Below are 12,532 nucleotides of genomic sequence, written 5' to 3'. Positions count from 1 at the left end.
AAAACGGTATTGATCCCATGCTATACATCCTGAAGGTCCCCAAGGCCCCGCCCACCTCAGACATCAGCAACATTATGACAATCACATCATTACAATTCACCCAACGTTAGTGTTCTAGGGCAGGGGTCTTCAACAGGGGGTCCGGGACCCCTAGGGGGTCCTCAGAGTTACAACAGGGGGGCCGCCAAATCTTTGCGTGATTGGATTTTTTACATTAACCACCCTATTGCGCTCTAGACCCATTGTTGACCTGTCTGTCCAGTATAAAATGCTGGATGAGTGAGAACTTTCTTAAGCTAAATGAGGATAAAACAGAAGTTCTCATAATTGGCTCCAGTGAGCAGAGAGAATCAATAACAAGTAGACTTGGTAACCTGGCTGTAGAAAGTAACACCACAGTAAAGAACCTGGGGGTGATTATCGATTCTGAATTGAATTTCAATACACACATTAATCATGTCACCAAGATTGCTTTCTTTCATCTTAGAAATATTCCGCGAATTAGAGACTATCTGTCGTTAGACGATGCAAAAACGCTGATCCACGCTTTTGTTTTCTCTCGGCTTGATTACTGCAACGCACTCTACTCTGGCCTGCCAAAGAAAACAACTGACAGATTACAACTTGTTCAAAATGCGGCAGCCAGAATTTTAACTAAAACCAGGATGAGAGAACATATCACTCCAGTTCTTGCTTCACTACACTGGCTCCCGGTTGTTTTTAGGATTGATTTTAAAATTATTTTACTAGTTTATAAAGCTCTATATGGTCTGGCACCTTCCTACCTCTCTGACTGCCTAGAGAGATATGTTCCAAACCGGGCCCTCAGGTCTTCAAGTGCTGACCTGCTCGAGGTGCCTACAATGACATATAAAAATTACGGTGAAGCAGCATTCTGCTTTTACGGACCGACAGTGTGGAATAAACTCCCATTACACTTAAGACAGGCAGCCTCTGTCGATAGCTTTAAAGCACAGCTCAAGACCTATTACTTCACTCTTGTTTTTAGCTGATTCTTTGGTTGATTTTTTATTCCTCACTGTATTCCCTATTTTAATGTTGTTTTATGCCTTTGCTTTTATTTTATTTTATTTTATTTTATTTTTGTTTGCTTTATTGTTAAATTGGTTCTAACTGTAATTGTATTCTTGCTCTGTAAAGCACTTTGAGCTGCATTTCATGTCATGAAAGGTGCTATACAAATAAAGTTTATTATTATTATTATTATTATTATCCATATTCTGAAGAGTAGAGAACTTAAGCCAACAATAGCAGATCTACAAGGTCACAACGACAACGACCTTGAGGTCATAAAGAGGTTTGGTGTTGGTCTATATGACCTTGAGGTCATAAAGAGGTTTGGTGTTGGTCTATATGACCTTGAGGTCATAAAGAGGTTTGGTGTTGGTCTATATGACCTTGAGGTCATAAAGAGGTTTGGTGTTGGTCTATATGACCTTGAGGTCATAAAGAGGTTTGGTGTTGGTCTATGAAATCTATCAATCTGTGAAGAAAAATAAAATCTATGAAAATAAATTTTTTACAAATTTTTGTTGGGGTCCCTGCTTCATCTCTCTTTCAGCTAGGGGGTCCCTGCTTCATCTCTCTTTCAGCTAGGGGGTCCTTGGGCTGAAAACGTTGAAGACCACTGCAATAGAGTATAAAGATCTATTACAGTTACTATACAAAGTACTTCTACTGCTTCCAAAGAAAACAAACACTTTGTTTGAACTTTTGTTTGTTTTTAATCATTAAGAAAATATTTGGGAGAAAACATTTTTGAGTGTCAAAATAAAATACAATTGTAAAATGAAAATCTATCTATCTATCTATCTATATATATATATCTATCAATCATGGGTCAAGTCAGTAAAACGTGATTGGTGCAGGAATCAGATTTGCACTCACAGCATTAAACAGATGAAATACTGACTACATAACATTGTTTTGTTTTCATCTGAATATAGTCAATCATTTAACATTTTAACACATCGGTCACATTTAAAAATGCTTTAACTTTACAGCAGGGGTCAGCAACCTTAGTCACGGGGGGGGGGGGCTGGGAGATAGGTGGGTTATTATTATAATAATAATAATAATAATAATTTAGTCTGGGAGATATTGTGCTATTGCTCTAATGATCATTACATCCTGATGAAAAGAGAAAAAAGAAAAAAGGTTGTTATGTTTATGGGAAATCAATCTGTTGGAAATATATATATTGATCTGTTGTCAAAATTAAATGTAATGTTAATATTAATATGGCATCATAATTAAACATAATGATAATAAGGCATGAGGCACACTAACTATCAAGAAAACAAAAACATGGCACTTCATGTCAAAAAGGTTGCTGACCTCTGCTTTACAGAATATATTAACTCTATTATATTATTTCTCTTAAACAGTCCGTTAAAAAAAAGATAAACTATCAACTTAAATTAATTCAATTAAAACACAGCTTTTTTTTTATATCCTCTGTTACTATTTCAACTTGTGATTGATTTTGTGGAGTTATAAAACCATCAGTACTAGAGGTCCTGGTAGGACATAAAACCATCAGTACTAGAGGTCCTGGTAGGACATAAAACCATCAGTACTAGAGGTCCTGGTAGGACATAAAACCATCAGTACTAGAGGTCCTGGTAGGACATAAAACCATCAGTACTAGATGTCCTGGTAGGACATAAACCCAGCAGTACTAGAGGTCCTGGTAGGACATAAACCCAGCAGTACTAGAGGTCCTGGTAGGACATAAACCCAGCAGTACTAGAGGTCCTGGTAGGACATAAACCCAGCAGTACTAGAGGTCCTGGTAGGACATAAACCCAGCAGTACTAGAGGTCCTGGTAGGACATAAACCCAGCAGTACTAGAGGTCCTGGAAGGAGATACAAGTAGATTATAAGCATCACTAATTTAAGGATGAGGAGATAATCTCATTATTCTCTCAAAATAAAGGTATTCATTTATTCTCATAAATAAAGTGTGGAGATTTCCGTAGGAGACACAGTATAGGAATTTAGATTAGGACATAGGATAGGATTAGAGAGGGAGGTAGGAAATAGGGATTAGGATTAGGGAAGGAGATAGGACATAGGACACAGGGATTAGGATTAGGAAAGGACATATGACATAGGGATTAGGACTAGTGAAGGACATAAGGCAGGTGTAACAGACAAGCTGTGGTGGTGGGAGGGGCTTGAGAGGCCTTCTAGCCATCTGTTTGGACGTAGCTTTCAGGGAAGAAGCCCTGTTTGCCGTTGACCACGCCCTGGCACCAGCCGTCACCATGGCGATGTGTCAACATGATGACATCACCCTCCTGGAAGGAGAGCTCGTCCGTCTTCAGACCCTCATAGTCCCACAGCGCCACCACTGTAGAGGAAGGGTACTGCAGTCAGTGTGTGTACTCTATCTATCTATCTATCTATCTATCTATCTATCTATCTATCTATCTATCTATCTATCTATCTATCCATCCATCCATCCATCTATCCATCTATCCATCCATCTATCCATCTATCCATCTATCTATATATCTATCCATCTATCTATCTATCCCTATATATATATATAATTATATGAAGATAAGATATATTATAATATTATATGAAGATAAGGTTGAAAATGGGTGAAGTGGTCCTTTAAGGTGCAGCGTATATACTATAAAGTATATATTAGTATTAAAGGGAAACTATGTTTCAAATCTGGTCTGTGTGTGTACCCCCCCCCCCCCCCCTTTAGCTGTCTTTGATGCATTAATTGATTAGAGAGCACCAACGAGCACAGTCAAAACACACTCTTATGGCCCAATCAATCAACTGGGTGCATAAACCCTTTGAAGTTAAAGAGATCAATTAAGAGATTTTTTTTTTACCCTTCTCCATTTGAGGGGTCGGGGCGTTGGGATCACATTCCATCGGAGGGGGGAGGGGCATGATGAGGTCATCAAACCCGCCCACATCGTCCAAGAGTGGGGGAGGGGGCGGGGCCGGGATCTCCAGATCTAACGGGATTGGACAGAGATCTGGTTAACATTAACCCTTTAAGACCTGAGGCAAATCTACAAATACCTTCTAAATCACTAGTTCTCACACTTTCAAGATGTTTAAAAAAAAATATATATATATATATGCGTGCGTGCATTACCCAGATGTTGCAGGCGAGCAGGAAGTGAGCGGAGGAGGAGGCGAGGAGAAGAGCAGCGAAGACGACAGGAAGTGGAGGAGGGGGGAGGGGCCACAGGAGGGGGATAAGAGGGGGGAGGAGGGATCATGACTTAGATGAGAGAGAGACATAGAGGCAGAGAGAGAGAGAGAGAGAGAGAGAGAGCAGGTTTTTCAGAGCTCGTTTGCCGCTGGCAGAAAGCAAATCAACAGAAAGTGAAAAGTTGTCATATTTAAAATCATATCAACATTATTCACAAAGCCTGGAGCACGCTGCGCTACAGTGATGCTACACGCTGCGCTACAGTGATGCTACACGCTGCGCTACAGTGATGCTACACGCTGCGCTACAGTGATGCTACACGCTGCGCTACAGTGATGCTACACGCTGCGCTACAGTGATGCTACACGCTGCATTACAGTGATGCTACACGCTGCGCTACAGTGATGCTACACGCTGCGCTACAGTGATGCTACACGCTGCGCTACAGTGATGCTACACGCTGCATTACAGTGATGCTACACGCTGCGCTACAGTGATGCTACACGCTGCGCTACAGTGATGCTACACGCTGCGCTACAGTGATGCTACACGCTGCGCTACAGTGATGCTACACGCTGCATTACAGTGATGCTACACGCTGCGCTACAGTGATGCTACACGCTGCGCTACAGTGATGCTACACGCTACACAAGCTTGTAGATCGGCTATTTTCAATATGCTTCTAGATTGGCTTGTAGATCGGCTATTTTCAATCTATACAGTAGCCTATATAATTTCAATGTATACAGGTTTAATTAAAGTGCTCATAATGGCCTAGTGCCATAGTTGCTTCTTTTGGGCTTGTTTTCCTAGATCTGGTTGCTTATTTCTCTCACAACATCTGGCAACGCTGGTGCAAGTTCAACTGCGTCTCTCTAGTTAGGTTAATTAGGTAGCTAGTTGTTAATTAGGTAGCTAGTTGTTAATTGGTTAATTAGATAGTTAGTTATTAATTAGTTAATTAGGTAGCTAGTTGCTAATTGGTTAATTAGGTAGCTAGTTGATTGGCCGGCGGCCTCCCAGAAGCTTACGTGATTGGCTGATTGGCAGGAATAGAGAGCGAGTTGCGGGGCGAGGGCGGAGCCTCAGAGATAGCGAGCGAGCAGTGGAGAGAGAGCGACGCCCACCACACCTCCTTACTGAGAGAGAGACAGGTAGAGAGACAGACACCTCCTTACTGAGAGAGAGACAGGTAGAGAGACAGACACCTCCTTACTGAGAGAGAGAGACAGGTAGAGAGACACACACCTCCTTACTGAGAGAGAGACAGGTAGAGAGACAGACACCTCCTTACTGAGAGAGAGACAGGTAGAGAGACAGACACCTCCTTACTGAGAGAGAGACAGGTAGAGAGACAGACACCTCCTTACTGAGAGAGAGACAGGTAGAGAGACAGACACCTCCGTACTGAGAGAGAGACAGGTAGAGAGACACACACCTCCTTACTGAGAGAGAGACAGGTAGAGAGACAGACACCTCCTTACTGAGAAGCAGGCAGACAGACAGACAGACAGACAGACAGACAGACAGACAGACAGACAGACAGACAGACAGACAGACAGACAGGTCTTTTACCTTCTTCTGCAGCTAGCGGTGGAGGAGGGGGTGGGGCTGGCAGGTCCAGCTCCTCCTGGTTGGCTGGAGGAGGGATGATGTCATCAGCAGGGGGCGGGAAACTGTTCTCCTCCACCACTGAGAGGGCAGAGTTAGACCGTGGTTAAAAAACTACAAAACATTTACCTCTTTGTCATGTTTAATAGAACTACAAAAAAATATCACTTAATGTTATGTTTAACAGTTAAAGGACAACTTTAGTTTTTTACAACCAAGGTTTATATTTTAGCTTGTAATTAAAGTAAATAAATGATGAGTGGGCGTGTCCGACCACAAGGTCATTTCCATGGAACTGCCATTTCCACCCTCCCACACCAAACCCAGGCGTCAAATCCATTTCAGAAACTTCAAACACATCAACCCGGACACCTTGACCTTGGACCTCCATCATCTCGCCTCTGCAACCCATTCATCAGCAAATGAATCGGTGGACTACTACAACCAATCCCTGAGCAGTCTCCTTGACATTCACGCCCCAATAAAATCAAGAACAGTCACATTCTCACGCTCAGCTCCATGGTTCACCAGCGAGCTGCGGAAAATGAAGGCTGCTGGGCGTGTCCTGGAACGGCGGCTCAAGACCTCAGGGCTCACGGTTCATAAAATGGCCTACAGGGAACATCAAAAGGCCTACACTAAGTCCCTCAGAGACGCTCAGTCCAACTTCTACTCAAACATCATCAATAACAGTCCCGGCAACTCAAAACAGCTTTTCTCAACCATAAATCACTTCCTAAAACCTCAACCCCCTTCAAACAGAGCCATCACTGCAGAACAGTGCAACGACTTCATGGTCTTCTTCAAAACCAAAGTCGACACTATCCGTTCCTCCCTCTCCGCCCCCCCCACTCCATCTGCTCCAACTGCCATCCCACAGTCTGGGGCCTCCCAGCCTCTCTGCTGCTTTTTTCCCACCACGCATTAAGAGGTTGAGGACACCATCAGCCGGATGAAGCCTTCCACATGCACCCTGGACCCCTTCCCCACAGCCCTGGTCAAATTACACATCCAAGCCATAAGCCCCCTGATCACCAAAGCAATAAACCATTCCCTACAGTCCGGTCACGTTCCATCAGCTTTAAAAACAGCCATTATCACTCCCCTCCTCAAAAAACCCACCCTAGACCCGGACGTTCTTGCAAATTACAGGCCCATTTCAAACCTACCATTTCTCTCCAAGGTGTTGGAAAAAATAGTCGCCACCCAACTGCAACACCACCTCAACAGCAACAACATCTCCGAAAAATTCCAGTCTGGTTTCCGCTCCGCTCACAGTACCGAAACAGCACTGGTCAGGGTCACCAACGACATCCTCACTGCATCTGACAATGGCTCCCCCTCCCTCCTCATCCTCCTGGACCTCACTGCAGCTTTTGACACCGTTGATCACACCATCCTACTCAACCGCCTCCACTCCACCATCGGATTCTGTGACACCTCCCTGGACTGGTTCCGGTCCTACCTGACCGGAAGGACTGAGCGTGTCTCCATGGGAGGTGCTCATTCCCCCACCCAACCCGTCACTTGTGGTGTCCCCCAAGGATCCGTGCTTGGCCCCACCCTATTCACCCTGTATATGCTCCCCCTCGGCCGTGTCATCAGCAGGCATGGAATTTCTTTCCATTGCTATGCTGATGACACACAGCTCTACATAAAAATGGACCCCCCCTGTCCCCCCGCGCTCTGCAGTCCCACTGTCATCCCCGTCACCATCACCTTCATCCACAATCACCATCTGCCTGGAGGAGATAAAGGCGTGGATGAAACACAACTTCCTACAACTCAACAGCTCCAAAACCGAGGCCATTCTCATCGGCACCCCACACCAAGTTAAATCATCCCCCATAACAAGCATCACCTTCTCCGGCCAGGACCTTCCCCTCTCATCAGTTGTCACCAACCTGGGCGTCAAAATGGACACCCGCCTCAACTATGAGACCCACATCAAATACCTCTGCAAAACATCCTTCTTCCACCTTAGAAATATAGCTAAACTCCGCCCCACCCTCACTCTTCCTGACGCCGAAAAGTTGGTCCACGCCTTTGTCTCCTCCAGGTTGGACTACTGTAATGCACTTCTCGTCGGGATCCCTAGCAAGAGCCTTCAAAAGCTCCAATACATACAGAACAGCGCTGCTAGGATCCTGATGAGAGTGCGCAAATACGAGCACATCACCCCCATTCTCAAATCACTGCACTGGCTTCCCATCTCCTCCCGGACAGAATTAAAAATCACCCTGTTAACACACCAGTGCATCTACGGTAATGCCCCCCCCCCTACCTCAAGGAACTGATCGAACCACAGACCGCCACCCGCAGCCTCCGCTCAGGAAACACTAATAAACTTAAGGAACGGCACACCAACCTCCGCACCATGGGAGACGGAGCATTCTGTGCAGCCGCCCCCCGGCTGTGGAACTCACTCCCAGACCATCTCAGAGCTCCTCAAACTGTGAACACTTTTAAGAGAGCACTAAAAACCTACCATTTTAACAAAGCATTTGGTTAGCTTTTTAAGCCGGTTTTAATAACCCTGTCTCTCCTTTTTAAACTTGTTTTAAACATGTTTTAATCCTGTTTTAGACTTTTCGATTTTTTTTTGATTCTCTTGCAAATGGTTTTCTTTATCTGTTTTATTATGTACTGTAGCACTTTGAGGTTTGTTTCAAATGTAAAGTGCAATACAAATAAAATTTATTATTATTATTATTATGAGTGTTATTTTTTTTTCATTTACTGCTTTCTATAGTTTTGGCAATTTTCACGATATTTTTTACAGTGGGCATTCTGTCCGGTCGCTAAATATACCTTTTTTACACAATAAAAAAGGTCCTGTGGTCTTTGATGCCCAGATGTGAGTTATTGGGGGCTAGAAGAGCTACTGTAAATAATAATAAAGAAAACACCGTGTTATTGTGTAAAAAAATACATATTTAGCCACCGGACAGAATGCCCCCGCCCACTGTAAAAAAAATCGAGAAAATTGCTAAAACTATAGAAAGCAGTAAATTAAAGAATGTTAACACTCTTACTTTATTTTATTTAATTACAATCTAAAACATAAACCTTGGTTGTAAAAAACTAAAGTTGTCCTTTAACAGACAACTTCACATTTCCTGACTCGCCAAACTAGTGTTCAGGAAGCCTTTCTACGTGTGTGTGTGTGTGTGTGTGTGTGTGTGTGTGTGTGTGTGTGTGTGTGTGTGTGTGTGTGTGTGTGTGTGTGTGTGTGTGTACGTGTGTGTACGTGTGTGTGTGTGTGTGTGTGTGTGTGTGTGTGTGTGTGTGTACGTGTGTGTGTGTGTGTGTGTGTGTGTGTGTGTGTGTGTGTGTGTGTGTGTGTACGTGTGTGTGTGTGTGTGTGTGTGTGTGTGTGTGTGTGTGTGTGTGTGTGTGTGTGTGTGTGTGTGTGTGTGTGTGTGTGTTTTCCATTCACCTGTCTCCAGGCATAGTGGTGGAGAAGGGGGCGGGGCTACAAAGTCATCCGCGCTGTGATTGGACACAATCTGAGGAGGAGGAGGGGGTGGGGGGGGGTGGGGGCGGGGCCACCGGAGCCACGGATGAATCGGCAGGCAGGAGGAGAGGGGGAGGGGGCGGGGCGTCGGTGGTGACATCATCATTCTGCTCCGCCTCCACAGCTGGGGGTGGGGGAGGGGGCGGGACGTCATCCAGCAGCGTCTTGATGATGTCACTGTCAGGGGAGGCGGGCCATGTGGGAGCAGTGGGCGGAGCAACAGGGTTCCCGAAGCTAGAACGCACACACACACACACACACACACACACACACACACACACACACACACACACACACACACACAAGTTGATTCACAGGCAGACAGACAGATAGATAGACAGACAGATAGATAGAGTTCCTTCTGGACGATCTACACGGTCACAGCTTTTCTCTGTTGTGGCCCCACAGTGGTGGAATGAACTTTGCTATTTGTCTCATCTGTTTAAGACAGAAGGGAGCTGATATATTAAACTGCTTGTTTTAGAAGAGAATGCACGTCAGACTTCTGGTGATTAGTTTCGTTCCTTACATTATGTTGAATGCACTTATTGTAAGTCACTTTAGATAAAAGCGTCTGCTAAATGACTGTAATGTAATGTAATGGATAAAAGCGTCTGTTAAATGACTGTAATGTAATGTAATGTAATGTAATGTAATAGATAAAAGCGTCTGCTAAATGACTGTAATGTAATGTAATGTAATGTAATGTAATGTAATGTAATGTAATAGATAAAAGCGTCTGTTAAATGACTGTAATGTAATGTAATGTAATGGATAAAAGCGTCTGCTAAATGACTGTAATGTAATGTAATGTAATGTAATGGATAAAAGCGTCTGCTAAATGACTGTAATGTAATGTAATGTAATGTAATGGATAAAAGCGTCTGCTAAATGACTGTATTGTAATGTAATGTAATAGATAGATGTGTTGCAGTACCTGGAGGAGCTTGTAGGGGGCGCCACTGGACACTGAACCGGCTCTGGAGGCTTATTGGTGGACCTCCTACTGTGTGTAGCACACACACACACACACACACACACACACACACACACACACACACACACACACACACACACACACACACACACACACACACACACACACACACACACACACACACACACACACACACAGGGTCAATATGAGGGAACATGTGACATGATTCTAATCAGGAAGTGAGAGAAACAATGGAATGGCATTAATATATTAATACTATAATAAAGCATGGTTTAGAATAGAATAGAATCAAATAGAATAGAATAGAATATGGTATGTAAGAGAAGAGAAGAGAAGAGAAGAGAAGAGAAGAGAAGAGAAGAGAAGAGAAGAGAAGAGAAGAGAAGAGAAGAGAAGAGAAGAGAAGAGAAGAGAAGAGAAGAGAAGAGAAGAGAAGAGAAGAGAAGAGAAGAGAACCTGATGGTTCCTCCATGACTTCCTCCAGGGTTGCTATGGTTACTGTCTGTCAACTGTTTACCAGGGGCCTGAAAAACATGAATTAAAACCATTAAACCATTTAAAACATGAAAGTATTAACAGTTAAAACATGAAAGTATTAACAGTTAAAACATGAAAGTATTAACAGTTAAAACATGAAAGTATTAACAGTTAAAACATTAAAGTATTAACAGTTAAAACATGAAAGTATTAACAGTTAAAACATGAAAGTATTAACAGTTAAAACATTAAAGTATTAACAGTTAAAACATTAAAGTATTAACAGTTAAAACATTAAAGTATTAACAGTTAAAACATGAAAGTATTAACAGTTAAAACATTAAAGTATTAACAGTTAAAACATGAAAGTATTAACAGTTAAAACATGAAAGTATTAACAGTTAAAACATGAAAGTATTAACAGTTAAAACATGAAAGTATTAACAGTTAAAACATTAAAGTATTAACAGTTAAAACATGAAAGTATTAACAGTTAAAACATGAAAGTATTAACAGTTAAAACATTAAAGTATTAACAGTTAAAACATTAAAGTATTAACAGTTAAAACATTAAAGTATTAACAGTTAAAACATTAAAGTATTAACAGTTAAAACATGAAAGTATTAACAGTTAAAACATTAAAGTATTAACAGTTAAAACATTAAAGTATTAACAGTTAAAACATGAAAGTATTAACAGTTAAAACATTAAAGTATTAACAGTTAAAACATTAAAGTATTAACAGTTAAAACATTAAAGTATTAACAGTTAAAACATGAAAGTATTAACAGTTAAAACATGAAAGTATTAACAGTTAAAACATTAAAGTATTAACAGTTAAAACATGGGAATGTGTGTGCAAAATTTCACGGAAATTGCACGCTGTGTTCATGATTTGAGGCATTTTGTTCAAAACGGAACACTCCTGCAAACTTTGGAAGCCAATCTTAGCCAATCAGGACGGAATATAAAAAATCTGAAACACACTTCTGGTTTAATGACTATAGAGATACTGTGTACCGATGTGCGTGATGTTTGTCATCCAGGGAGTGTGTGTGCACAGTTTCACTGCGATCGGACCAACAGTGTCGGAGATTAGCCGATCAGAGACACACAGACACACAGACACACAGACACATGGACAGACGGACTTGCTAACATGCTAACATGCTAACATGCTATCTAAATGACATTCTTAACATTGTGGTGAAGAAAACAAGTCACAAAAACAAGAGAATGAGTGACCAAGATATGTCTCTATGTTGTAGCCATGTGTTATATTATAAACATGTGTTATCAGTCTTTCTATGTCTCATGGCATTATAAACATGCTATAAACATGTATGTATTGTACAACATTAGTCTCTATCTGCATGGTACTGCAGCCATGTGTGTTGGTCAGGCTCTGGTATCAGAGGAGAGTGAAGTGCTAGAGAGTGTGTGTGTGTGCGTGCGTGCGCGTGCATGCGTGTGTGTGTGTGTGTGTGTGTGTGTGTGTGTGTGTGTGTGTGTGTGTGTGTGTGTGTGTCCAACTGTAATGATTCAGTCGACACACTTTCCCACGCTACACAAAGCCTCTGGAATCCTGCATTGTCTGATCCTGTGCAATTAGTGTGTGTGTGTGTGGGTGTGGTGTGTGTGTGTGTGTGTGTGTGTGTGTGTGTGTGTGTGTGTGTGTGTGTGTGTGTGTGTGTGTGTGTGTGTGTGAGAGAGAGATACAGTGAAGTGTGTTTTATTTGGGGAAATGTTCATATGTT

General features: G+C 42.3%; 1 protein-coding gene across 1 annotated transcript in view; it reads right to left on the bottom strand.

The window, feature by feature from the left end:
* Positions 1-1,731: 1,731 nt before the first annotated feature.
* The window catches only part of abi3a (ABI family, member 3a), a 20,077-nt gene continuing 9,276 nt past the window's right edge, over positions 1,732-12,532 (bottom strand). Inside the window, 7 exon segments of the mRNA XM_080448514.1 lie at positions 1,732-3,377; positions 3,880-4,008; positions 5,787-5,903; positions 9,262-9,400; positions 9,402-9,573; positions 10,277-10,345; positions 10,754-10,821. Coding sequence (XP_080304640.1) covers positions 3,214-3,377; positions 3,880-4,008; positions 5,787-5,903; positions 9,262-9,400; positions 9,402-9,573; positions 10,277-10,345; positions 10,754-10,821 — 858 coding nt within the window. The 3' untranslated portion in view covers positions 1,732-3,213.

The sequence above is a fragment of the Gymnoscopelus braueri genome (assembly GCF_963280865.1).
Source record: "Gymnoscopelus braueri genome assembly, chromosome: 13".
NCBI lineage: Eukaryota > Metazoa > Chordata > Actinopteri > Myctophiformes > Myctophidae > Gymnoscopelus > Gymnoscopelus braueri.
Note: the sequence above shows the minus strand (reverse complement) of the source record. Positions and strands in the feature narration are given on the sequence as shown.